We start from the raw sequence: 27,465 nt of genomic DNA on the forward strand, positions 1-27,465 counted from the left end.
CAGGGCCACACCTTCTATAACTCCATGTGAATTTAGGGCTCAGGACCTGCTGAATTGCAAGCCAAGACATGATCCAGTACACGTGAAAGACCATCCTTCAGCCTCTACCCTCTCCATCCGCATCCTGGTCCTTCCTCAGCGGCAGCACCACCGCCCTCATTTTCGTACTCTTCCCACACACCTCCCAGGCTCACAAAGCTGCACATTTCATTGTCCCCCTGCTCTCATCACCTCCTACACGGGTCTGCTCCTCGAGGCAGCAGCGGCAGACTAGCCTTTCAGTAGGAATTTTAGGAAGAAGGGAAAGGATGGGACACAGCTGGGCCCCCCTTTCACCAGAGGACACGCGACCTCCCCCTCCCTCTTAATTCCTAAGCCCCAACCCCATGGATGCCCAGAAAATCTGAGAACTGAGTTAAGTATTAAAGTGGCTTCTCCTGTGTAGCTTTCACTGTCCCCATCCTCCAGCAGCAAAGGCCCCCAGACAGGAAGAGGCAGTGGAAATCACTGGTTCTCTCAGAGAAGAAACGACTCTAAAAGACACATTTAAGCCACGTTAGCAGATGCAGTTCCATCTCGGGCTGCAAAGTCGCAGCAGAGTGCGTCCCAGTTCTGGCTCCTGCACTGTGTAGCTGTGGGACTTGAGCTTGTCATTTCATCTCTCTGGGCCTTCGTACCCTCATCGTAAGTGGGGACAATGGCCGATGAGTGGTCAGGTTTCTTCTCAATCTAGTGCACTCCCACGCTCCTGTCCCCACTGCTATGGGTCTGTGGCTGAGGATTTACACTGGAGCCCTAGGGTCCGGCTCCAGGAGGCCACTGCTTTCCACATGAGTAACTGGGTTTGCAAGGGGAAACGACATATTCTGAACAGTCCTAGGATAAAGGAGCGTCAGTATTAAACAAGCATTGCTCTTCATACATTAGTACTGACATCTAGCCAAAGCCCTTAAGGGAAGAAGGGATTTTTTTCTTTAAACAACCAATTTCCTTCTCTTCAAAGGAGAATCGCCAAGGATGCAGAAGGAAATGAAGAGGATCAAAGATGAGGATGTGCATTTCGGTTTGGGCGTGAAGAGGGCCGCCTCCTTCCCCCACTGCCTGCAGCCCGTGGTTTCCCGGGAGAAAGCTCCCCCAAGACACCTCTTCCCCGAAGCTCTCCGGGGGCCCTTCCCCCAGTTTCGGTATGAACCTCCTCCGGGAGACCTAGACGGGTTTCCGGGGGTCTTTGAAGGAGGAGGGTCTCGGAAACGGAAGAGCATGCCCACCAAGATGCCCTCCAACCAGCCCGCGGACGCCTTGGCCCCCGCGCTGCCCCCCGAGGAGAGCAAGGCCCGCGGCGCCCAGGGCCTCCCGCTGCTGTTCGCGCAGCCCCCGCGGCCCGCGCGGGACTCGCAGATGATCGACCTGTGCAACGTGGGCTTCCAGCTCTGCCGCGCTCTGGAGCCCCTGGGGGGCCGGCCCGTGAAGCAGGAGCCCTTGAAGCCGAGCGCCGTGTGGCCCCAGCCCGCCGCGCCCCCGTTCCTGCCCGCGCCCTACCCCTGCTACCCCAAGGTGCCCCCGGGGCTGCTGCTGCCCTTCTTCCTGCCCTCCGCTGCCCCCTTCCCCTTCGGCCGGCACGCCTTCCTGCCCAAGCCGCCCCCCGCGCCGCTGCTGCCCCGCAAGGCCGAGCCCCCGGGGCCCGAGGAGGCCCGGCAGAAGGTGGAGAGGGTGGACGTGAACGTGCAGGTGGACGACAGCTACTACGTGGCCGTGGGCGGGGCGCAGAAGCGCTGGCAGTGCCCCACCTGCGACAAGTCCTACACGTCCAAGTACAACCTGGTGACGCACATCCTGGGCCACAGCGGCATCAAGCCGCACGCGTGCACGCGCTGCGGGAAGCTCTTCAAGCAGCTCAGCCACCTGCACACGCACATGCTCACGCACCAGGGCACGCGGCCCCACAAGTGCCAGGTGTGCCACAAGGCCTTCACGCAGACCAGCCACCTGAAGCGCCACATGATGCAGCACAGCGAGGTGAAGCCGCACAACTGCCGCGTGTGCGGCCGCGGCTTCGCCTACCCCAGCGAGCTCAAGGCCCACGAGGCCAAGCACGCCAGCGGGCGGGACAACATCTGCGTGGAGTGCGGCCTCGACTTCCCCACGCTGGCCCAGCTCAAGCGGCACCTCACCACGCACCGCGGGCCCGTGCAGTACAGCTGCTCCGAGTGCGACAAGACCTTCCAGTACCCGAGCCAGCTGCAGAACCACATGATGAAGCACAAGGACATCCGGCCCTACATCTGCTCCGAGTGCGGCATGGAGTTCGTGCAGCCGCACCACCTCAAGCAGCACTCGCTCACGCACAAGGTACGGCGCCCCCTGCTCCGGGCGGACGGGAACGGGGCGGGGCCCGGGACTGGGCCGGCGCCCGCACTGCTCCCCGCCTCTGACCCGGCTGGGGGATCCCCTTACCCGAGCCCTGATGTCCTTCCTCCCCCGGAAGCGGGGAGCGTGGGGAGTCCTTTCCCGTCCTGCCGTCCGGAGTCCAAGGCGGGCCTAGACCTGAGGGATGCGGACAGGTTGCAGCGGAGGGCCAGCAAGGATGAAGGAAGCAGCTGGTCCTTGTGCTGTGGCTTCTTCGCCTCCTAGGATCCCTAAAATTCCGTTTCCGGAAACTTCATCCAGGGCACTAGCACGAACGTGTCATCAGGCCCTGCGTACCCAAGACCAGCTCTGTGTCTGGGATATACTAATCAGAGCCTTCTAGAAAAATCTAGAGGATTCCCTTGTCTTTTGCTGCTGAAGCAGTGGCTGACTTTTAGGTTGTTTGCTCCCTTTTTCACCTGTGAGACCTGCTTCATGTGCAGGTGGCTCTGGGGGAGCAGAGGCTGCCCGGGTGGGTCCAGGGGGTCTGTGCTTCCCTGGGGGAGCCCCTGCCTCACTGGGCGCAGTGCCCCATAGTTTGTATTGTAGGAGGCACGAGAGAGCATCTTTCTCTGGTATGTTTGATCTTCCCTGCCCTCAAGTCTTCAAGGAGAGACACAGGCCCAGGGTCTAAGTTCAGCCACAGCCCTGGAATCATTCAGAATGAACTAAAACAAGGCCCCGGTGGTGTCCGTGCAGTCATACCCAGCCGCGCTGACTTGGATCAGCTTTGAGCTTCTGAAGGCGAGGTTCACGCCACTGACCTCTACCTCACACCCTTGACTTCAGGTGGTTTTCTTTTCTCTCTCTCTCTCTTTTTTTGTTTCTTTTTCTTTTTTCTCAATTTTTTTTTTCTTTTGAGGAAGACTGGCCCTAAGCTAACAGCCATGCCCATCTTCCTCTATTTTATGTGGGACGCCTGCCACAGCATGGCCTGACAAACGGTGTGTAGGTCCGCATCCAGTATTCGAACCAGTGAACCCTGGGCCGCCAAAGCAGAATGTGCAAACTTAACCACTGGGCCACCAGGCTGGCCCCTCAGGTGGTTTTCTTGTTGGGAGAAACTTCCGGCAAGCCAGAATTTCTAAACACTCTTTAATTCTGAAAGGTCAGTGGAGGACTTGGTCCAGCCAAGGTAACATTTCTGCTCTGTCATAGTGGGTTTCATCTGATAGGTTAGGACAAAACATGGGGCGTCTTCTGGCAGCAGAGACGAAAGGTGTAGCTGCCTTGTGGGCTCGCACAAACAGCTCCTGCCCCACTGAAGGCGCCGTAGAGACCGTCCAGGGAGGAGGCAGCTGCCTGGTGCAGGAGCCATCCACGAGGAACCCAGTCTGAGGTTCAGCCACAAAGGGGAGCGTTGTCTGGTTTCAGGGAGTCCTACATGTGTGGAATCAAAGGAGCCTATAAAAATTCTGTAAGATAGTAGATAATGAAGTCAAAATGGGAAAGACAGCTGGTATCTGAAATGCCTCAATTGAATTAGGAAACAAGATGCATTTAGTCAAACAGAGAGGGGCAGGATTTACGAACACCTGCTGTGTGCCAGGAGCTTGACTCCTCACTGAATCCTCTTCAGCATCTCTAGGGCTGCCTAGGCTATCCTGACTCCAGATTTGCAGGTAAAGACACTGAGGCATGGGGGCGTCACCCAGAATCTCTGACTCTAGCGCCTGAGCTCAAACCCTGTTGTCAAGACTTCCCCTTCCGCACCCCCTTCCTGCCCTCACCCCAGCAACCCTGCAGGCTCCCTCTCCCTGACCTCACTGACCCTATTAGAGACGTAGCAGCTTCCTTGGTTCCCCAAAGCTGTGTCCAGGCTCCCATGCACTTGGGTTCTAGGACAGCCCACATGTGAATTTTGCCTTGGATGCAGAATTCTCTTTAGAGAATTCCCTAAACAGTGAAAGGAGATTCTTCTCGTTGGTCCCAGCACAACTGAATCATAGCCAAGTATAGGGACAGTCTTGAGAAGAAAGACACTAAAGTAAATTTTAAAACCCATCAAGAAAATTGTTTTCATAATTTTAGACTCACTGTTTGAATACACAGCACATTTTAAAGACTCATCTTCTTAGGAGGACATTACGATTTAGATCTCTTCCTTAGCATAAATCCGTGCTCGTCTGCAATCACCCAGCCTAGAGAGTATTCCAGCTGGGGAGGGTCCCCAGGTCCTCCTGACCTGTGCCCACTTCATCTTCAGGTGAGGGAGCCCTCCCCAGGAGGGGCCACCCGACTTGTCTGAGGTGATGCAGCCAGTAAATGGCTGGGAGGGACCTGAACTCACCCTTTGGTGCCGTGGGCTCGCCCAGACCGAGGAGTGGTGCTTTCTCACCATGTCCCAAATTAAAGAAGTGGAAAGGTAGGCAGAGAGAGTCAGCCTGGACCCCCTTCCGCCTTAGGTCATCGCTGTGGACACCAGGCAACAGAAGGTACTTATATGGGGTTTTTAAGGTACAATTGTTAGCTTAGCTGCTGTTCTAAACTTGTAATAACCTTGGTTTTAATGCCATAGTTCTCTAAGTTTTCCTTCCAAAAAGTCATTCTGGGTCAAGATCTCTGGCACAGGCCTTGGCGGGGAAGCATGGGGAGTGAGGGTTGGCAATGCTCTGCTCCTCCTGCGAGTCCTGGACGGGCTGTCAGGTGAGGCCTCGAGGCTTGAGGACTCAAAACACTCCCCACAAATAGCAGGAAACTAGAAAATCTCCTTCTGTCCTGTTTTCTAATTCAGAGAGCTCTCTTGTGCCAAATTTCTCTGTGGGACAGAAGCCGGCCTCGAGGAGGCTCCACGGCCCGTCACAGAGGTCACCGTGGCCGGTCGGAGCCCGGTGGGCGGGGCCATCTCAAGAGGTGATTGTCAAGTTGCGATTTACTGAAGTGTGGATAAGAGTTGTTCTTCTGGGATTTCCAAGTCCATTAATGAGAACTGAAGAGAACGTTGGTTTTCATATGGGAAATGGTGATATCAGTTTAGGAGGTTTTATTTTTTCATCATCATGAAAGCCGAGTTACAGGCTCATTTTGCATATCATTCCGCAGTGCTCTTACCAAAATCCTATTAATGCCCAGAAATGTCACTGTAGAATTCACCCCACCAGCAGCAGGGACAACGAAAGCAATGGCTTTCTTTTCCTCTAAAGGTCTGGCTAGTTAGTGGTTTTCAGAAGGAGAAACAGATTGTCTAATCAACACTTTTCAAGAAAATTGCAATTTAACAAGGCTAGAGCCACACCATTTGGAACTCAACATCTATCCCCAAGCTCTCCGTGGACCTATGTGGCGAGAAACACGGAGACTGCACTCCTGCTGAGAGCGTGTTACTTGTTAACCATGGCTTTTTGAATCTTGCCTCCTTCCAGGGCGTGAAGGAGCACAAATGCGGGATCTGCGGGCGGGAATTCACCCTGCTGGCCAACATGAAGAGACATGTGCTAATCCACACCAACATCCGGGCCTACCAGTGTCACCTGTGTTACAAGAGTTTTGTGCAGAAGCAGACCCTCAAGGCACACATGATCGTCCACTCTGACGTGAAGCCTTTCAAATGCAAGGTGGGCGAGGGGCCCCGGGAGGAGTCCTGAAAGAGAGGACTCACGGGGTGGTGCAAATGCCGCATGGGGCAGGGTCTCTGGGGAGCCTTCGACTGTGTTTCACCAGTGGGACCACTGAGGCTCAGAGTGGGTTCACGGCCAACCCCAGGCCCATCTGCTGCTCTGTCCTTCTTTCCACCACACCCATGCACACCAGTGCTCACACAGGCCCTCGGCTCAGCCCTGAGCAGCTGCCCTGTTTGTCTCACTGTGGAATCAGAGCCCAGGGGGTGAGGTAGCCGGTGGTGGGAAGTATGAGCGGGGAGGCCCATTTGGGGATCAAGGCCGCTGAAGGATGAAGGTGATGTGGGGAGCCCCCGCTCTAGAAGGGAGCCATGGGGCATCTCCTCTTCCCCTCACAAGCCAATGAGGAGAACACAGAGAGCAGTCAGAGAAGCTTCCAGCATTGTGCCTTGCCCTTTCCTCTGCTCCCAGCTGCCCTCCAGACGCTTGGGCTGAGCAGTGTAATTCGAGGGCAGGCTTCCCAGAGATGATGAAAGAGATTCCGAGACTAGCCCCTCAGAGAACCTCAGACATGCTTGCTTGGGCCGAGGAAGAACTGAGCACACAGAACTGAGTGCTTCTCTTTATTCCTGAGTACCATGGGGCACAAGGTTTGGGCTCTTATTTCGTCCCCAGGAATCACGTTGGAGCTGGAGATTTGTAAAGCTCAAGGCGCTGACTGGTTTTACCCAGAAATGCTCTGGCTCCCCACGGTGGCCCCCTCCTGACCCCTCCCCGCCTTGTTTCCCTTCTCTTCTCCACTTCTAAAACGAGAAGGAATCTGGCTCAGGATTGGGTGATTTAATTCAAGGAATGTACCGGCAAGTGTCATCCCGGTCATGGTCACGAAGAGAGGGCTGAGGGGAAGATGAGGGAAACCACGTCGCTCGATTCTGCTTGGAATGGAAGGTCTCCCTCTCTCTGGTGCTGCCTGTCCCGTGGGGTCCAAATGATCGGCTCCATCCGCCCCATCTCTATAGGACGGTCCCTGTGCCCCGGGGCCGTTCCTGCTTTAACCCTCTGCTGCATGTCCCCACTTGGAGGAACCCCCTGCGAAGCTGACTTCTTTCCTGTGTTGGCCACTCCTGGACGGGGTGAGAGGGGTCAGGAGCCAGAGCTTCCCTCGACCTGTGCGGGCCCCTCCGGAGGCGGGGGAGGGAGCCCCCTCCCTCCAGCCCTTTTCCTGCCGCCCACTTGTGTTTCCCCTCCTTTCCTTCAAGTTCCCAGTGGTTCGAAAGTCACTGTATGTCCATCTTGAGTCTTCCGAGCTGAAGCAGGGAGGAAGCTGCTTGCAGGACCGGCTACATAATTCACGGGGCCTGGTGCAAAAGGAAAATGCGGGGCCCCTCGTTCAAACGTTATTAAGAATTTCAAGACTGTGAGAGGAGAGCATTACAACAAGTTCAAGACCCTCTGAGTCTGGGGCCCTGGGGGACAGCACAGATGGCACCCCTGGAAAGCCAGCCCTGGCTGCGTGAGCCCCTGGGCCCCCCGGCCCACCTCTTCTCTCTCTTTAGGCACGTCTTTGATTTCCTTCCTGCTTCACTGAACCCTGGAACCCTTCCCTTTAACCGAGCTGCTCCCTCCTGCCAGGGGTTTGCTGTTTCCCATAATGGAGGTGTGCACGAGGGCCCTTTACCATCTTCATTCCTCGTGTTGAGTTTACTCTTGGCGTTGAGCACGAACTGTATTTTTTGCCTTGTCAACACTGGAGGCAGAGCGCATAAGGTTGTTAGAATACGAAGGGAGCCATTGGCAGAGTTCACAGTCCCCCCAAAATGCACGCCTGTCCGATCCACCCAACTCGACCTCTCCCTCGTCAGTTCAGGTCCAGCAGTCGTGGTGAAATCAGGCAGAAAACGTCCCTGAGATGGAGGGATGTGTCAGGGGGCAGAGCCAACACAAGAAGGGGCTTGCAGGCTGGGTGTGATTTGGGGGCACAGAGGCAGTTCTGCTTCTCCACCCTCCAAGGCCTCAGGGGACCTGGAGGGTTTCTTGGACCAGGTGGTATCTGAGGATTTTGAGGGCTCCCTCTAGTCCCAGCGTGCAAACACTGCACAAAGCACTGCGGCCTGGGCCCGCCGATGCGGTGAACCAGCCCAGCGTGAAGTCTCAGGACTCCCTCTCTTCCACCATCCTGCTGATAGGGTGCCATCCATGCTCCAGAGGGTGTCTGACGGTCACCATCACGGTTCAGAAACTCTCGGTGACTTCTCCCTGAGGGTGGATTGGGCTCTGGATGTGTGGTCCACACCAACGGAACCCTGACGAGAGGGGCTTATAGCATGGAATGCCAGCTTAGAAATGATGCTTAGTTTACACTCTCCCGTGGGAGACGAGCCTGGCACAGGAACTGCAATGGTCACCTGCAAGGCTGCTTCCTCCTGATGGGAGGTGCTCCTAGGAGACCACACTACAGGTCAGGGGGCTGCCCAGGAGAGTGTATCTGTCATTAGAATAGAAAGAATTGGCTGTTGAAGAGGATTTGTGTCAAACTGAGGTGGCCCTTCTCCATTCTTAGACATTTCTGAAACAAGAACAGGTGTCAGCCATCTCCATCAGGAGCTCTCTGTCTCCTGGAAAGTGCCAAAAGCATACCAGCAGGTTCTTCCTCAACTTGTCCCATCTCCCTGCAAAATGTCATCCTACGTGGTGTCGTCTTTGTACCATCACCCTTCTTCATTACAAAGAATTTCAGAGCTCATCTGAGTTTACAGATTATGTGATGGGGCTCTGGGTTTTTGTAAACCCGCTCCAGATTGCACGGTGAGATGGGCCATCTCGAGATGGTGTCCTGTGCACCTTGCTTCCCATCCCTGTTGTGCTGGATCCTTGGGAAGCTGGCCCTGGGCAGAGGTTGTTGGGGGTTTGGGAGTCGGGAGAGGAATGGAGGACCATTGCTCATCGCTGTGCAGTTCGTAGCCCTGAGACAAGAGGCGGCTGGCTGCACGGCGATGCTGGGGAGCAGGACCGGACAGCTAAACCCGAGCTTCACCGTGGTAACAGGGGAGAGTCATTCTCTTCATGTGATTGATGTGGCTGGAAAAAAGAGAGAGGCCTCGCTGCAGCCATCCTCCAAGGATTAGCTCTGTCTCCTTTACCCAAAAACTTGTGAAAAGGGGGGATTCTTTCAGTAACAGATTCTAATTTCTTGGGATTCTCCACTGAAAATCCTTCCTAACATACATTGCTCCCTGTGGTGACGTGAGCTGGTTCTCTGGGCTCTGTGCTTGGCAGAGACAGCTGTCCACAGCGGGCAGAAACGTTCGCTCACTGTGGGATCAAGCTTTAACAATAGGATGGAAAATTAGAGGGGAGGAAAGGTTTCCATTCTATGTTTCTGTTTTTTTATTCTTATAAAAAAATTCCTCCCCTTCTGGGCTCTTTGCTGTTGGCTCGCCTTTGGGCTCTTTGCTCCTTGGAGCCAGCTGGAGTTTCTCCAGAGCCCTGTGCCTGTAGGCTTAAGCCGGGTTTCAGAAGTGTGCTTCCCAGATTCTGCGTAAGCACACGGGGGTTGACTTGGATGATATCCTTGTAGTGACCACACTCCATAAAAGCAAAGAACCAGCTGCCGTCTTTGGGAAACCTGTCCAGGAAAAGCAGCCATCCAGAATTTCCGGGACAAACTCTCCTTTGAGATGGGTGAAGCCGGGAGCTGCCTAAGTTATGAATCACCAGGTCATCTGCAGCCTGGTCTGAGCAGAGGGCCGAGGGCCAAGGGGAGAGCTGACAGAAGAGGATGAGGTCTCCCTGAAAAGGGTCCCCACCTTGGCCAAACTGGCTCCATTTTCCCCTCCAGCTCCTGGATGCTCCATCAGGGGAGAAACCAGGTGGGGACTTTTAGGGGCCCAGTGCTTGGGATCTTGGCTCTTGGGCTGGCAGGCATTGAGGGGGTTAAGGCAGTGACCAGATAGCAGCCTCTTGGCAGCAAAGCCTCCTCAGCAGAAGGAAGGATATAGCTGTATGAGCGGCCTCTTAACAATGCCTCACATGTCCCCAGGGGCCCGCCTGCAAATAGATTTCATCTTGCTTTCTCTTGTACTTTTCAAAGCTTCCTGTTTTCTCACGGTCCTTTTGGACAGTTTACAGTCTCTCTCTCCCTTGCTCCCTCCCTCTCTCTCCCTTTGAGGAAAGGAACACCCTTCTTATTAAAAGAGAGAGAGAGAAGAATGGAAGGGAAGGGCGGCTGAGCGAAGGCCATTCTCCTCGGCTGGGCTGCAGCTCTTTGACCTTTTCCCTCTGAATAGGCAAGTGCAGGCTTCCGGGTGCATCTCAGTCCTCAGGCTCAGAGCTGGCCCGTTGGCATGAAGTAGCGTGCCTCTTCGTGGCTTCGTGGGCCTCTGGCCCCAGCCCAGCCGCTGCCCACTGCCATCACCCTGTCAGCACACAGTGACTTCTCCAGGACTCTGGCTGTCAGCATGGTCGCTGGGGCTCACGGGAAGTTGCCTGGGGCAGCTCTAAGCCGTGGACCAGGGATGGAAGCAGGGCCAGGAGGACAGAATTAGGAGCTCCTGTGGAATGAGGGAACCGGGCATCTACCAGCTGTTTAAAGGGCTGACTGATGATCAGGGAGCCAGATAACGGGCTCTTGCAAAGCCTGCAATTGGGGGCGAATCTTCCCTTTCCATGCACACTCCCAGTGCTGCATCAGGCACGCCTGTCTCCATTTCTAGTGCGCCTCAAGGAGCCTGGCAGGTATTTATTTACCCAAAGGATTCCTCACTTGGTCCATCCTTTAATATCATCTCCAAATAATTTGGTTTAAAAAAGACAGCACCCTCACCTTCAAAGATCTTTCTATTTCTGGAATGTAAAGTAGTCGACTATGGACATGAGAATGACAGTAAAAAGAGTTAGTATTTCTTGAGCTCTTACTATTTGCCAAGCCATTCACCTGAATTATCTCATCTGATCCTTACAACAACCTTCATAGGAGACTATGATTATCATCGATGTTTTACTGAAGAGAAAAGGAAGCAAGCTCTCCATCCCTCCGGGGTCTCACCGTCACCCTCTGCTCTGCCATCTCCAAGCCTAATAATCCTTGCAGCCCATTTTTAAAGGACAGCTCAAAGCATTTCTTCCAATTTTCTATAACATTTTGAGGTCCACCTTCCTCTTAAAAGTAGGTAGGGACGTGGGTGTGGATGGAAAGCTGAGATTTCATGTCAGAGGCACACTAATCCTGTAATCGCATGCATCGAGCATCTGAGAGTTCACGGTGGGGCCTGGGGTGGGGCTGGTTGAGATGAGCACCTGCAAGATAACGCCTGAGTCCTCACCACTCCAGCAGCTTCCTGGACCAGCACCCGTCCCTATTTTAATCTCCACAGACCTTGGCAGGAGATGATCCAGCAAATCTTGACTTGAGCAAACTCCTAGCCTCACATCTCATGATTAAAGGGGGCCTTTTAGATGGCTGCTCTTCCCAAGAGAAGCTAGAGTTTCGTGCTCCCTCCCAACCCTCTTCTTCCGTCCAGTTCAACTCCCTTTCTCTACCACAGTGATTCTGCTTGGAGCTCACATTTCAAATCCCCCAGGGCGCCATCTGCAATTGATCCAGTCCTCTTTCTCCGGCCTCTCTTCCCTAACAGTGACCGAGAGGCCCCCCTCCCAATCTCACAGACACAAAATATCTCTACACACTTGTGTATTGTCTGTGAGGACAATCTTCTGAGGAAGATGAAGAGGCCACGTGTTCTGGATAAGGACCAAAGGATTTTGTGGAACGTCAGAGGCTGCAAAGAAGATGCTAAGTGCACCTCCCACTGAGACGTGAATAATGTCCAAGTCCTTTAGGTCCTGAGTTAATTGTCTCTATCCTTCTGCCACTGAGGAGTTGAGTTTGCAAATGAGCGTGTATAGGTTTAATGGGGGAAATGAAGAGAGTTGGTGATGGCAACTCTTTTAGATACTCTTTTAGATTTTTCATGGGGTAGTGATATTTTCCTGACTTGTTTGTTTATTCTCCCAACCCAAATACCTAGATAGTCATCAAGTGTTACAACGTGTGTAACCCTGTGTTTGATGCTGAGGTTGGCCACAAAGAAAAAGAAGGAGGTCCTTGCATTTCCGAAGACTGCCTGGGACACCTTGCAGTGTCCCAAACATTTTTTGGAGTTGACACACCTTTACTCAGGGCTTGGAAAGCTCTCCACTGGCCACCAGTAGGCTACCACAAACCACGAAGGATAGCTCTAGTATATAAAAATTAAATTTTATCCACAGCACAAAAATCAGTCTCCTTTCGCAATCACACATCAGATAATATAGCTGACCAGTCATGTCCCACAGAGGACCTTCCCTGAGGCCATAGGCCTTGACTTCCGGGAACAATATCGTTTTAATGTCCTAATGTCCCCACGTACCTCTAAAATGTCCCTGGAAGCTCAGTACTGAATGATTTGATCCAGAAAAACACTAGAGGAGAAAAGCAGACACTGGGCTGTGATAAGGATAGTAAAAGATTGCTTTTGTAAGGCCGAGGAAGAATCTGGAGGATCCCCAGCAGCCGCCATCATGACGTGTGCAGCCCGCTGTGTGTCTTGGGTGGGATGGGGTGGCGGCAGCCTGGGCAGGTGAATCTCGGGACCTGCTCTAACCCCAGAGTCGCAGCAGCAACAAGCAGCTGTCGTGGCCACAGCAGTGCTCGTTACCTGCCTCTAGTTTATGGTTGATTGAAGCGTCTGAAAATAGTCAATGAAGGGACTTTCTTCTTGTGTCAAAACAAAAGCAAAGGGTGCTGTCCGCACACTTCAAGGCCAGGCTAAAATTCCATCTGCTTCATGGAATCCTTCAGACCAGCCAGCATCTGACACCCCAGCAATCACAGATAATAACCAAGAGTGGAATCTTCCCAGGCCCTTCCTGGGAGCCAAGAGAAGAAGGCACCCATTTCTTCCTTCCATTCTCTCTGTCGGGCCCAGAGGACCATGAGACCCACCTGGGCTTGGATGAGTGCAGTAGCCTCACTGAGCTTCCAGCCTCCAACCTCTCCTCTTACTTGTCCTCTACTTAACTGCCCATAGCTTTGCTGCTTTCAGATCTGCTGCTGCAATGTGCCCACCCCTTCACTCACTCAGCAAATGCTCCCTGAGGACCCACTGGGTGTGGAGCTGGGTACCAGGCAGGGATTACGACAGACAGGCAGGCAGAGCCTTCAGAGATGTTGCCGGCTACTGAGCGAGAACACGTCTCAAACAAATACTGACTGAAGAGCTCATCATACTCAGCAATTCTCACAGCAGAGAATCAGGGACCGTCCCACACACGAGAGTGACAGACCTGGCCTGAAATGACCGCGGCTGGAAATACCTAGTGTAGGGTCTCGAGCTTCAAAGCTCTTTTCCTTGGCTGAGATGGAGAACTGGACAAACTGAGCCAAGAGGCAGGGCTCTGCCAGAACTCCCCCACGCCTGTGGAACCGGGCGCAGGTCGCTAGAGCTCAGTGGACTGTCTCTGTTGAGACTAAAAAGAAAGCAAGCAGCCGTCCCACACGGGGGCTTTCTCCTGAAATTAGACCAACTCCCTCAGCCTTTCCCCTCTTGGGTCACCTTTTCCAAATGAATGTGGTGTGTGGGTGCTCTGAGCACTCAGTGTGGGACACCAGTGTGCCAAATCCATTCTCGCTGGTAGGGAAGTAAAGAGGGAAAAAGCAGTTAAAACCCCCAAATATGAATCATTTAGAAATACAGAACCAACCATTCATGATCCATGCGTGCATTATCCGTGAGAAGACTGCAAACCCAGGCTGGCTTCCTCTTACAGCCCAGCCTTCTTTCAGGCTCATCTCCCAAGGTCACCGTGTGTTAGGTCCACCCATTCCTCCAAGGCCAGCTCAACTCCCACCTCCACAGCCACCTGCAGAAGATGTGGCTTTCACGAATAAAGGTGCAACCAAGCATCGCCGACACTGGCCCTGAAAACATCTCTCAGTGAGAAAGGAAGACTGGCGTCAGCTTCAGAGGATGCCGTGCCCCATGTCTCTCTCCCTCCATGTCGCAGGCCTCACGACGTGGGCCTCTGAGGTAGGGCAGGAAGGAGAAGGTTCCTCCCCTACACTCTGATCCAAGCACAGGCACAAAATCCTTCTCTGCGCTCCTCCCAGCACAGCCAAGGTTGGGCTGGGCTTCCCGCCGCCCGCTCAGCTAAGGTGTGGGGACAAGTGAGTGCCCAGGGCAGCTGTTTCTGCTCTGTGCCGTCTGCATCTGCACACATTGCCTTTGAAAAGGCCGTTCTACTCTTCCGAAAGATGTTGGAGAACCGCTGTTGTGGTCTGTCGTGTATTTGCACTTTGGTGGAAATAGAAATGAAAAGAAATGAGAAAAACATGTTTCCTTTTCGTATACCTAAGCTAGTATTTTCAGTACTTTAAATCTCTACCCAGAGAAAAGACACTCCTTCCTTTACATGTCTCTTTGCTCCTTTTACCTTTGAAATCCATCCTAATAATTAGCAAAGTGGAAAATTAGAAAAGCATTGCCTGGCATAGTCTGACAGCAGAGTTACACTGGGGGGACACAGTATAGTGTGGTGGCGGACTGTGTGGTGTCGATAACCTGAGTTTGTCATCCTAGCTCCACCACCCACTCGCTGTGCCCTGGCCAAGTGCCTTAAACGCTCAGTTTGTCCATCTGTAGAATGGGGGTGATGACAACACTCATCGCATAGGACTGGTATGGGAATTAAATAAGATGTTCCATGGCAGACGTAGGACAGCACCTTCCATAGTGGAAATGCTCCGTAAATATTAAACAAGCATTGTATCCTTATTATTAAAGCGAAGCACACTTTGAACAGTTGCTTTTCAGATCAGCTTCTGTTCTTTTCCAAAGGTTGCATCAAAAGAAGCTTTTCTTAAAACCTCGCAATTTTTACCTTGAGTTTAAAATCCCTGAATGACAGGATCCACGCCTGCTCCCCCTCTGAGCCTGGGCACAGGCCAGCCCCTCCCTGGCTTCCATGGGGACACGTTCCTCAGAAGCAGCTTGAAATGCCAAGATCCAGACAAAGCAGAAGCAATGTAGGTGGCAGCTCTTCTGTCCTCACGCAGCAGGATGGGGTCCACCTGGGCGGGTTCCCCACCCGCCAGTAACCTGTGCTCTCCTTCTCCCATCTCCGGCAGCTGTGTGGGAAGGAATTCAACCGCATGCACAACCTGATGGGCCACATGCACCTGCACTCCGACAGCAAACCCTTCAAGTGCCTTTACTGCCCGAGCAAGTTCACCCTGAAGGGGAACCTGACGCGCCACATGAAGGTCAAGCACGGGGTCATGGAGCGGGGCCTCCATTCTCAAGGTAATCCCTCTTCCAGGAAGCCCCCCAGGCCGCCGAGGCCAGTGGACAACAAGTGGGAGCTGAACTTGTTTTTAGGGGCTTAACTTTGGAGAGTCATTCTTATTATTGAAAAAGGGAGCATAATTTTCAAGACCCCAGCAGAGTAGCAGGTGCAGGCTGACAATGTTACCATAACAAATATGAGGCTGACACCTGAAGATAGTAAGAAGGTGAGTTACAGAGAGTGACTTGGAACATGCTAGCGATGCCAGCTGGTACCATCATTAACTCTTTGTTCCAGACGGGGCATGCTAGCGACGCCAGCTGGTACCATCGTTAGCTCTTTGTTCCAGACGGGGCATCGGGGGCCTTGCCTCCTTACCTCTTCACAGCATCTCCAGGCTGGAGGAACTGCTGTTAGCCTAGGTTACAGCCGGGAAGCCGCTGGGGGTGCCTTCGGGATATGATTTGTCTAAAGTTGCTCAACTGAAAAGTGGCAGAGTCAGGATCTGAACACAGACCTGCCTGACTCTAAAGCCAGTATAGTATCCACTTCATCCCCCTGCTAGTAAAGGGCGTGTGACTGTCCTTTCCTTTCTGAACAACAGATCTGCAGGCGCCACTGTCAGCAAGCAAGTCTGTAGCAGCCTAGTCTCCTCTTCCCGTTCACCACCAGACACGCCCGAGGACCATTTTCCTGCTGGGTAGGGCTGATGGGCCCGTGTGCAGAGCACAGGCTTCCATCTCCCCCTCTGAGTCCTAACTGAAGTGATGAAAGCTTCTTGTCGCCTTTCTCTTCTCTTAGCAATGAGAGTTTCTGTTCCCGATCCACTGAATTCAGCAGGTTGCTCCTTAGGCACCTGAGCAAGCCGCCCCTCAACAAATAGGCCATCAGTGCACTCTGTCCGACGCAGCGCCACGCGCCGGGTCAATTCGAGGGCAGTGAGTCCAAAAGCTCCTGTTCTCTCATCATGAGTACGATCAAAGCACAGGGCTAGGCATTTTAGAGGCGTTGTTGTTCACCCCCCAATTCTACACAGTAGACTGGATTAGTCTCATTTATTTAAGAGGGGCCCGAGGCCCAGAGGTGTTACACAGACTGCTCAAGCTCGGACAACAGGGCTGAAGGGAGAACGGGCATTCTAACTCAAGACTTTCCAAATCAAGTGCTCACTCCGCTAGGGGAAACGGGCTTTGTTTCCGCTTGCTGCTTCTCCCACCCTTTACGAACGTGGTGGCGAGACAGGCAGACACGTTCCTAAACAGGACGCACATGCGCAGACACAGCGTGGAGCAGCATGATCGGGTTCCTCACAACACCCGCTGAGTTTGTGGTGACTCCTGGGTGACAGAGAATGGCGGTCATCATAAAACAAGGCCTGGAAGTGGTGTCAAAGCCCTGGAAAATTTCTGTTTAAAAAACAAAAGAATTGTTTTTTCTTGACAGCATTTTCTCCCTGAATTATTCTTTTGTGTCTTGAGTTATCTGAGCCGCTTCCCAAGCCAGGCTTGGATTTTTCTGGAATAGATGAAGTTTGCTCCGTCACTGGGGCTGGAGACTTAGAAGGCAATGAGGAGACAGTCCTCCATCGGAAAGCCTAACCCGGTCACCACAACTCTGTCGTTCTTCTAGAAAAATAAAGAACATTACAATTTATCGGAGAGGTGCTTTGAAAGCTTTTAACACACTTTCAGCAATTCTAATGTTTTCACCTGCAAAGGATGTTAGCATTTTTTCACTCTAGTTTTTGAAGTGGCTCAAAAATCATGACCCAGGTTAAAAAGATCCATCCTGAGCCCCTGACAAGGTCAAAGCTCCAGGTGGCTTCAGCAATGCAGGCGGAGCTGGACAGCAGCTTCCTGCGTGTGGCTCCACCCCAGGAGCCCGGTTCTGCTGCAGCGCCCTGGGCTCTGGCTGCGCCCCGACCCCTCCCTCCTCCTTCTCCTCTTCGGTCACCCCCACCTGTTCCTCAGGGCCTGACCGCACGCCCACCACGGGCAGAGGCCTTCAAGATCATGTCAGGTAGAAAGCTACCGTGTGTCTGCTGGCTGCCCAAAGGCCTGTCCCCACAGGGCCCTCAAACTGAAACTAAAACTGAGACCCTCTCGCATCTCTGTGCCCGACAACCGGGACTCCTGTGGTGGGACAGACACACACAGGGGCGTCGGAGCCTCTCAGAGGACCTCTGTGCCCTCCCCACTCCACCTCTGCCTAGGGAGCCTGGTTATGGGGTGACCTCCTTGGCGTCAAATGAAATCTTGGGGTTTTTCTCAAGATGAAAATACCTTTATTATTGTTTTATTCTTTATTATGGTAAAGTATATGCTATTGAAGATAATAAAAGAAGAAATACACTGGAAGTGGAAAGAAAAATGTCAAGACCACCTCACTCTTGAGATTTTGACATACGTCCCCCTAGACATTTTTCGATAGAGACAGGTAGGGAGATAGGGAGATAGATAGCTAAAACTAGGCCTACACTATGAATAGATATGTTTTTTATTTAAGATGTAGAGAGAATACCCTTTCGTGATCATTAGTGTCTCTGCATCTTTTACACGTATTTCCTTGTGTGGCTCTACTATTGTTGATTTAACCAAACCTCTGTCGTTAAATAGATACACTGTTTTCACAGTTCCAGTATAAAAATGTGGGGCTGAGCATCCTCACACTGCACTTTGGGCACCTACCTGCCTGTTTTCCCGTTCAAGTTCTCAGTGGTGTAAGTGCTGAGTCAGACACAGGCTGACTTTGAGCTTTGGCCCACAATACCAAACCCACCGTGAAGGGGCAGTGCTGATGTGACCCCACCTGTGACAAGGTCCATCTCCCCACAGCCTTTCGGGAATGTATCTGTGTTTAAAAGGTGACTCACACTGTGCCACCCGGCCCCGGGGACCCCTTTTCACGGCTTCTTTGTCCCCCTGCAGGTTTCGGCAGGGGCCGGATGGTGCTCACGCAGACGGCGGGGATGCTGAGGGCTCTGGAGCAGGAGGAGCCCTTCGACCTGTCCCAGAAGCGCGGGGCCAAGGCGCCGGCGTTCCAGTCGGACGGGGAGAGCGCCAGAGGCAGCTCCTGCCACGAGGAGGAGGACGAGGACCCCTGCTTCGAGGGGGAGCAGGGCAGCCCGGGCCTGGCCCCCCGCAGCCGGCGGCGCTGCGCATCCCAGGAGCCCTCCCAGGCGGAGCCGGACCCCGGGGCGCGGGAGGAGGCCCTCGGGGAGCAGGAGGCCAAGCCCATGGGGACTCCTCCGGGGATGGGCAGGGGCAGCCTCGTGGCGGAGGGTCCTAGCCGCGGGGCTCTGCTCAGCGCCCGGCGGGGCTCCTCCTTCTCTGATTACTTGGACTTTAAGCACAGAGATGAGAATCTAAAAGAATTACTGGAGAGGAAAATGGAAAAACCAGCCGTGCTTTTAGGCATCTAAGGACAGTTTTAAAACTCCATTTGGAAAATGACAACCAGGCTGTGCAAATGTAGCCTTCTGCCTGAGCTGCCATTTGCTGGAGCCCTGTGAAGGGCACTGATCTTCCCAAATGGCTCCGACTAACCGAGCAGCGACTGTCTTCAGAGATGCAGATGCCTCTCAGGTCCTTCCTTGGGCCCTGGATGTTTACCCCACACGTGCAGGGGTGTCTTTAGCACTGTTCTGAGGATTTCCAGCGTAATACACTGTATATAACCTTCTAGATCTGGAATTGCAAGCTGATGCAGAGGGTGCTGAGAAAGCCTGTTTTCCTTTGACTCATATGCCATACATGGTCAATTCCTTTCTCATGGCAAAAACATGGTGCTTGACATGTTACCTTATTAATGACTATCTAGTTGAATGTGCGAAAGTTATAATATTTTTCCAGATAGATGAAAATATTAGTAGTTGTATGGATAACAATCGCCTTTATTAAATGGTCAAAAATACCAGAAATGACACAGGAGGGGGAGTTATTGAGAAGGATGCTCTCATGTAGTTGCTAGAGATACAGGATGAAATTGCGGGAGACTATGAATGATTTTGACTAAGGAAACTCCAGCAACATTTAGGTTCCCACCTGAGGCTGCCTTGTCCTGCTCCGGCCGCTTGGCCGCCTTCGTCAGCTGCGGCACAGGGAGGGGATTTTCAGACGGCCGCCCGATGGTGCTGCGGCTGCAGGCCAGCAACCTCCCTCCTGGACACCTTGCCCTGAAGCCCCCCGGCCCCCGGGGAAGCAGCTGCAGGAAGCGTGTCCCCAAGAGTGGGGGTGGGGAAGGAGCGCTCCCTGAAATCTAAGCTGGGACTTCCTTTGGGTATGGGAGTAACCACCAGCCAGTCACTAGGAGGGGGACGGGGCCCTGTTCTCAACGCTGCCTGCACGTTAGAATCATCTCGGGGAACCTTTTACAAATACCAGTGCCGGGCCTCAGCCCTGAGATGCCAATTTCATTGGTCTGCAGGGGAGCCCCAGCGCTGGCATTTTCCAGAGTGCCCCCGAAGATTCTTACACGCAGCCAGGGTGCGAACAACAGACTGAGCTAAGACAGAGGCTCCAGGACCCCTCCGGAGACTCCGTCCATATTTCTGTTTCTGGCTTCAGACTCATTAAGACAAAGAGCAGGAGACCTCAAAGCATGCTGCTGACCTGGGCCCTCGGACCTGTCTTGTGAAGCCTCACGAGACGACACACACACGCATGCACGCTTGTGCACGCACACACACACATTGTGTAGACACACACCTGCTGGACTAGAAGATGATGCCTGTGGTGTGGATGGTCCCTGAATGTGTAACAATACACCACCTGCCTGCAGTTCCTAGCGATGTCTTCCTGGGTGCTTGCGGCCGGATTCCAGGGTGAGGATGACCGACGTGGGTGGGGGAGCCCAGCGGGCCGGCTTCCTAGTAAAGCGGTGTTGACAGAGTGACCACACGCAGTCACCTCTGGTTCTGTGCTTGTGTTTACGTAAAACCTGCCCTTCAGTTGGTGGTTTCAATTCTTGCCTCTTCATTGTCTGCCTTCCTCTCCTCCCGGAGTGCCCGATGGGTTTCTTTGGAAGACCTGGCCTGTCTCTGACTGTTGGACGCTGGCTTTCTCTCTGGGTCAACGCGCTTCCTCCCTCAGCTCACTGCACTGTCCTCATGCCCCCGTGCACTTGGTCGGTCCTGACACACGTCTCCTGCCACCTGGCCTGAAGTGCCCTCTTTCAGCCTCAGCACCACCACAAAGCACAAGGCTGCGTGCGTTTCCTGCAGCCACGCCGTCCTGAGGTCAGGGCAAGCAGAGCAGATGCGGAAGGCAATACTGCGGGTTCCTGCAGTTACAAGCACAACTCTGAGCCAAGACCCTGCTCCAAGTCCTCAGAAGGACAACTTGCCTGCCTTCCCCTCACTGTTCTTAATTCATTCTTAATAAAGCTCCTCAGTGCCTCTGATGAAACGGCCCAGGCAGCTGGCAGAGTGGCCTGCGAGGCCGCCAGCTCGTGGGGTCCCGTTACATAGTCATTCCTGCAGGAGCCATGTGTTCGGGACCCACTACAAGGCTGCAGGCTTCCAGTTTGTTCTGGGTGTGCCTCGCTGGAATAGGAACCAGGACATCTAGAATAGCAGGCCCTAGTCTTTTCCAGCCCAGACAAATCACGTGACGCTGTTTGAGGAACAAGTTAACGTTGAGATGGAGAGAGTATGGTCTAGAAAGGTGGTTTTCCAATTGTGTGTTGAGAGGCCAGAGGGCCCTTGTAGGCCCCTCCAGAGCAGCCGGGGAAGAAGGAGAGACCCCCAGCCCTCATGTCCACTCCACTCCAAGCAGCCCACACTTCGTCTGTGTTGTATGTTAGCCTTCCACGTAAGATTTCACTTGGAGGGAGGATAAAAGGTCGAGGAAAAGTGATAAAAAGCTGTTACGGAGCGGTTCGAAACTCTGTTTTTAGTTCTTGACTCTGGGTATGAGAGACTTAATTAGATCTAACGTGATGGTTGACATACACCGACCTTCTGAGGGCCGAGGCTAACACCTTGGTTTCGTATGTGACCAACATCCTGGTTTGCCTGGGACAACTGTGGCTTATACTTGTTGTCCCAGGGTAATTATCAATAGTGTCACTTTAACTCTCAAAAGTGTCCCAGTTTGGGTGATAAGTTGTATGGCACGCTCTGCGTGCGTGCAGAGCTAAGGGGAGGGTTGGCCAACCTTGCCTGTGAGCTAACGAGCAGGATGCAAGGCTGGAGGAGGCCCATGGGGCCATCCTCGGAGAGCGAGGGATGAAGCCATCCAAGGCTGCCCACACTCCAAGGGCCAGGACAGCATGACATTCATCGCAGTGTGACACTCTGAAAATAGGCCACTGCCAAAGGCTTTCCAGGCCTTGGAGCACTGTCACTTTGAACCAGCCAACTGACTGGCCAGGTGGCATATTTTTCTTTTATCCTTTTTATTCAGGCCTATGGTTATCCCTGCTTGTTGCCTTTCAACTCATTCTCTCTTTTTAAAAGTTTGACCCCCCCCCGGGCCAGGAGACTGAGGCTGGCCTTTCAGGACCCAGCAAAGGTAGTGGTGTGTTTGCATATGCAGGGTTGCATGAGGAAGCCCAATGTGCATACTGTATTTATTAAGCCCTGAGAGCATTTAATAAAATATTAACATCATTGGAATTAGGATCTTGGTCTGCTTTGCTGGAACAAAATGTAACAGAGCTAACATTTAAAATCCTCGCATATTTGGACAACGTGACACCAAATGTTGATTTTGTACAGAATTCTGGCTTGCTATTTAAAAACTAAAACTCCAAGTGTGTAGCAACCCAAGTTGTGAATATTGCTTTCTGCTTCTGTGAAAAACCTGTTTACCTGAAAAGAGCATGTAACCTATATTTTGTTAATTTAAGCAAATAAAGACACTTTGAAAAAGCTGAGTTAATTATTTGCAAACACCTGGCATTTTGCGAGGCAGCTGCCCTTGTCATGTCTCACTCTGCCCTCCCGCCCTCTGCGGGTGGTTCCCGTCAGCTGGGCCTCGGCCGCAGAGAGACACAGGTGTTGGAGTGGCCCTCCCTCAAGGCTTCAGAAAGGATTGGTGACCTCAGCCCACCTCCAGGCAGGTGACAGCTTCCTCATCCTCTTCTTTCCTGTTCAGAAAAATTCATTCTGGGAGGGCATCCCGGGGAAGTGGGAGGTTAGAGGCAGGACTGCCTTTCTCTGCATCAACTTCTTCGTGGAATAAAGTTCCACCAAGAGGCAGTGTGCTCCATGGGCAAGAGCACAGAGCCTGGAGCCAGAGTCCTGGATTCAAAGTCCAGCTCTCCCAAATCCAATCTTTGGGATCTGAAACCAGTTTGTGAACCTCTCTGTGCCTCAGTTTCCTCATCTGTAAAATGGGACCAGGAGTAGTACCTCCCTCACCAGATTGGTTTGTGGGTTAAATGAGTTAATATATGCAAGACGCCTATGCGCCTGGCTCACAGTTGATGCTGTGTACGAATTAGCCGTTATTATCATCAACAAAGTGGCCAGAAAACTGAACACTCAGCTCTCTATCCTCAACAGAGAACTCACAAAACTGTCCATGTGGGAAATTGTCCATTTCTGTGGGGGCTTCTTTTTAAACATGATACACTGCTACATGCCAAGCTCTGTGCCAGGCGATGTACACACTTGATCCCAGTCAAGCCTCACACAGCCCTGAGAAGCAAATCTCATCTCTGTTCACTGACAAGGAAGTGGAGTTCAGGAGAGTGAACTAACTTGCTCCAGTGACCTGGCTGGCAAGTTCCTCCCGTGCCTTCAAAGCGTATAGGCTGTAGCGGGTTGGGTTCTCTGGAAGGAGGTGCTGAGACAGATTCAGGTGTGAGGTGTTTATTAGGGATTAGTGCCAGCGAAGAGAAGGGGGATGAAGGAAGATTGGTGCAGAACTGTGATGCAGGCCTGACCACGCCTCACCCAACGTGACGGGCAGCTGAGGGGGCAAGGTTTGCCCATCAGAGTTGTGCCACACTGGGCAGAGATGTCCATGGGAGTGTGGCCAAGGAGAGAAAACAACTCGGCAGAACGCCGCAGGAGAGGGAGTGGTGCAAGGTGTGGCTGACGTGGAAGGCCACTGAGCATGGGTGGAACAAGAGATTCACACTTTCTAAAGCTCGTTCTGACTTGAGTGTGGAGGAGGGGTTGGAAGGAACCCAGGATGATGCTGGGAGACCATTAAGAGGCAGTTTCAATAGTCTGTGAGAGATGATATTGGCCTGGATTAAGGAGGCAGCAAACAAGTTAGAAATGGATGGGTCACATTCTGTTTTGGAGGTCCAACCAACTTGTTCTACCGAAGGCAAATTTTAATAATAAGATAAATGCATATTTTTCTAAGTACAAAATAAATGAGGAGCCATGAAGTCCACCTCCTCACATAATGACAGAAGGGATAAATTAGATTTTTACAGCTATCATAAAACTCCTGCTCCTTACTCGGCTGGCAAGAGAGCATATTGACCAAGTAATGTATGTGGAATTAAGTCCATCTGGCTTCTCTCAGTTTTGTTCTGAGTGATACTTGGTGAAGAAGTAAGTAGTCGAGACTGAAAAGACAATGAACCTTCTCAGACACAGATCCTGGGAAGAAATGGCATACTGAAGACAAGTGAGCGCAGAGTTAGAAATCAGAAAACCAATGGAAGGAGGCCAGGACTTCGAGACCATAAGGTGAGGCTGCAAAGAGTCCTTTTCATCTCCGTAGACCCTGAGGACGTCTCCATCCAGCCGGGAAAATAATCCATGTTCATGATAATGACGTCGCATGCTCAAAGAGCAGTTAATCGTCTCTGCCACACTTATTCACTACGTGCACTCCAACTACATTTTCATTTTAAGCTATTCGGTTCACAAAGGGGGACAGTCCAGTAATCTGGAAAATTTTATTCAGGGCACATGTCATTTTGCAACAGTGCAGAAGAAACGACATGCTGTCACATGTTGAGTCCTCAAGTGAATTGGCCTATGGCCCCCTAGACAGCTCCTCAAGAAGAAATAAAAACAAAAACGTGTGGAAGGAGTTCGCCCCCGCCCTTTGGAGCTCACAGCTCTTAGCAGGCCTACGGAGGACAGCAGGAACACCGCTCTCAGTTTTTCAAATCTCCTTTCTCCAAACCTCCAAAGCCTTAAAGCTGAAAACTGTCCTGCCTGTGAAACCCCAGGTGTGGGCACAGCCCAGGTCCCTGAAGCATTGTGGCTTTTCATTTCTTTACGCCGCAGAGCTGAGCCAAGAGTAACTTCCAGTCCCGTTACGAATCTGCTCTGCAAGTGGAGGAAGAGCACGCTCATGTGACAGCTGGGGAGTGACCCTTATGGGATCTCTGGGGACCCAGTATCAGTGGCGCTCACTGTTTCCTCTTCTCTGGATGCAACAATATATTAAGAGAGGAAAAAAAAGGAGGTTGGCTCTTTTCATGATTTTCCTTTTTAATTTTTGTTGAAAATGGAACTGTGTTCTCTTGATCCTTCAAACAAATGGAGGGGAAGTGGAAGCCCAAAAGTTTCTCTTAGGTTCCCCAGAGAGGGTGGCTGTGTTTGTAGTGTGATGTGGGAAAAGTCCTGGTGTATCTGCTGCATTGTCACGTCGCACCAGAGTGATTTGCAGTAGGAAGCGCGGGATGAATACGATTTCTAAGTCAGAGAAAGTGATGGAGCCACAGTCTTTGAACCAAAGATCTCAATTTGCCCTTCATCTCTAAGACGTGCTTCCCCCGACCTCCGCCCTCGTCTTTATTAGATGATGAAAGAAACCAAGAACACTCTCTGAACTTGACCCAAACAACAAGTCCAGCCAGAAATCCTTGCTGTTCAGAATGCATGTGGGCAGGGAGGGTGAGCTCAAGGACAAGGCAGAGATGAGAGGCAACGTGCAGGGGCCGTTAAAATTCTGGATCACAACTGAACAGTCATCTTAAGCTGACATTTGAAATAGGCACTGCGAGCTTTTCCCAGGGCAGATCTTAATAAGCAAATGATCTTTGGAGGGAAAATCGAGAGAGACATTAAGAGACATCGCAAAGGATTATGAATTACTTCTTTCAGTTTAGCAATTCATCATACTAAGCACGCTGGCAAATAGTTTAGTTTCTTCTAGAAAGTAGTAATAATGAAACTGGTCTCTAACCTGTGTCAGATGAGGGGATGAATGAGGTAAACCTATTAATCATTCTGGGTTTGCAGAGACGATAGCGGTGTTGTTTGTCACTGTTGAAGGACGGCTTCCTGCCCCACCTTCGGCAAGTCTAGAGAAGAAAACAGCTCACGCAGAGGGCAGGTTATGCGAGTCAGAATAACTTTGAAAGTCCTCAGCTCGAGTTTCGCAGACTCTGTCCGTACAACATCAAGTCAGTCGCCGCTTCTCACTCTTTAAAAACCAATTGAAAATAAAAGAAATATGAAATCCCCAGCAACAGCAAAGTCTTTACAGGAAGAAAAAGCAAACATCAAAGGAGGGTTATGCAGGGTCTTAGAAACAGTTAATGCCAGTGTCCACCTCCCAGGGGACATTCAATAAACGTTCGTTGAGTGGCATGGTGCTTCTCTGTGAGCTAGCTCTGCCGACGGCTCTAATCCCCTAGAAGTCACTCGAAGCCCCGACCTGAAGACACAGGTGACTTTGTGGATTTCAAAGGGCTTGTCTTTCCAAAGCTCTGTGCCCTCCCCGCTGTTAATCCACTTACCCTCCTGTGGAGACGCCTTTGATCTCAGGTTCCTCTGATCGCATGCTTCACCTTATTCAGACTGCTCGATCCCCAGCAAAGGGCTTGGCCACCACTGCACCATCTCCAGCAAGTTTTTACACAGACCTGAGACTGGCTGCGGCCACTCTCCCCTCTTTTCCTGGTGATACTGTGAGAGGGCATAAGATTGATACACTAACTTACCAGGAAGATCCTTCAAGGGGACCCGTACAAAATGCTGCTCTTCAAAAATATGCATCTTCCCATTAAGGTGCATTAAGACCCTGCGAAGAAGGAGGGGGTGTCCAGAACAGTGGTGTGAGGATTCCAGTGAACTCTCACCCCCAGAGAGACATCTACTAAACTGGTAAAAATCGGCAAAGACAATCATTCGAAATCTCCAGAGACTGACCAAAGGGCTTACAACAATTTAAGAAATAGTTATTCAACAAAATCTATATAAACTCCTTAGGAACAGTGGAAGGTGTGGTTGTATCCATCCCACCTACCCAGATCCACGTTGGGGAAGATCATTCCAGTGGGCACGACAGCCAAGTGGCAGCTCCGTGCAGATGACCTCTTCTGGGTGGGCAGCCAGGCAGCGGAACCAGTTCCTCCACCCTAAACCCCTGCTCAGTAAAGAGGAGCTGAGTGAGTGGGCAGCTGGTGAACGCAGCCCCGGCTTCCCCCACAGCCCTGTGTGGTGGAAGAGCTAGTCCACTGGGTTTGGAAACCAAGTGGCAGCTCCCATCTCCCGCAGTTCCTGGTGTAGCAAAGCTATTCCGGGCCAGCTGAGCCCACCAGCTGAGCAGCGGGTGAACACGGGCAGATCGCATTTCCCCTGACTCTGCGCTAAGGAAGATCTGTTCTGGGGGAGAGGCTGGTGGTGATATTTGTACACATTGTGAATGTAATTGGCACGTTCACAGGTTTTGCAATATATTCTTTTTTTATTGTGGTAAAATATACGTAACATAAAATGACCATTTTAATCATTTTTAAGTATGCAATTCAGCAGCATTAAGTGCATTCAGAATGTTGTATAACCATCACCACTATCCATTTCCACAGATTTTTCACTGTCCCAAATAGAAACTCTGCACCCACTAGACACCAGCTCCCTGCCCTCCTCTTCCCCAGCCCCCGGTAACCTACGTTGTACTCTCTGTCCCCGTGAGTTTGACTGCCCTGGATAACTTCATGGAAGTGGAATCGTGCTGTTTGTGTGTCTGGCTTACTGTACTCAGCATAATGTTTTCAAAGTTCTTCCGTGCTGTAAGGTGTATCAGTGCTCCCTTCCTTTTCACGACTGAGTGATACTCCATCGTATGTCTACGCCACATTTTGTTTATCCACTCATCTGTCTTGTAATGAACAGTTACTTGGGTTGTTTCCACCTTTTGGCTATTGTGAATAATGCTGCTGTGAACATGGCTGTAGAAATATCTGTTTGAGTCCCTGTTTTCAATTCTTTTGGGTGTATACCTAAAAGTGGAATTGCTAGGTCTTATGGTGATAT

At 51.9% G+C, this 27,465-nt stretch overlaps 1 protein-coding gene and 1 long non-coding RNA gene across 3 annotated transcripts in view; one reads left to right on the forward strand and one right to left on the reverse strand.

Annotated features, from left to right (window-relative positions):
* ZNF366 (zinc finger protein 366) overlaps positions 1 to 22,160 on the forward strand; it is a 63,952-nt gene extending 41,792 nt beyond the window's left edge. For both annotated transcript variants that reach the window (XM_014851900.3, XM_044778045.2), the window contains exons 2-5: positions 1,004 to 2,349; positions 5,769 to 5,960; positions 15,127 to 15,301; positions 18,212 to 22,160. In XM_014851900.3, coding sequence (XP_014707386.3) covers positions 1,018 to 2,349; positions 5,769 to 5,960; positions 15,127 to 15,301; positions 18,212 to 18,705 — 2,193 coding nt within the window. In that variant the 5' untranslated portion in view covers positions 1,004 to 1,017 and the 3' untranslated portion in view covers positions 18,706 to 22,160. The remainder of the gene's footprint in view (positions 1 to 1,003; positions 2,350 to 5,768; positions 5,961 to 15,126; positions 15,302 to 18,211) is intronic.
* A 542-nt stretch (positions 22,161 to 22,702) lies between these two features.
* Positions 22,703 to 26,684, reverse strand: LOC139046310 (uncharacterized). The gene is made up of 3 exons (XR_011506154.1): positions 26,456 to 26,684; positions 25,391 to 26,115; positions 22,703 to 25,242 (listed from the first exon to the last, which is right to left on the reverse strand). It is a non-coding gene; the product is annotated as an uncharacterized lncRNA (long non-coding RNA).
* Between the last annotated feature and the right edge of the window lie 781 nt (positions 26,685 to 27,465).

The sequence above is a fragment of the Equus asinus genome, chromosome 9 (genome assembly GCF_041296235.1).
Source record: "Equus asinus isolate D_3611 breed Donkey chromosome 9, EquAss-T2T_v2, whole genome shotgun sequence".
NCBI classification, from domain to species: domain Eukaryota; kingdom Metazoa; phylum Chordata; class Mammalia; order Perissodactyla; family Equidae; genus Equus; species Equus asinus.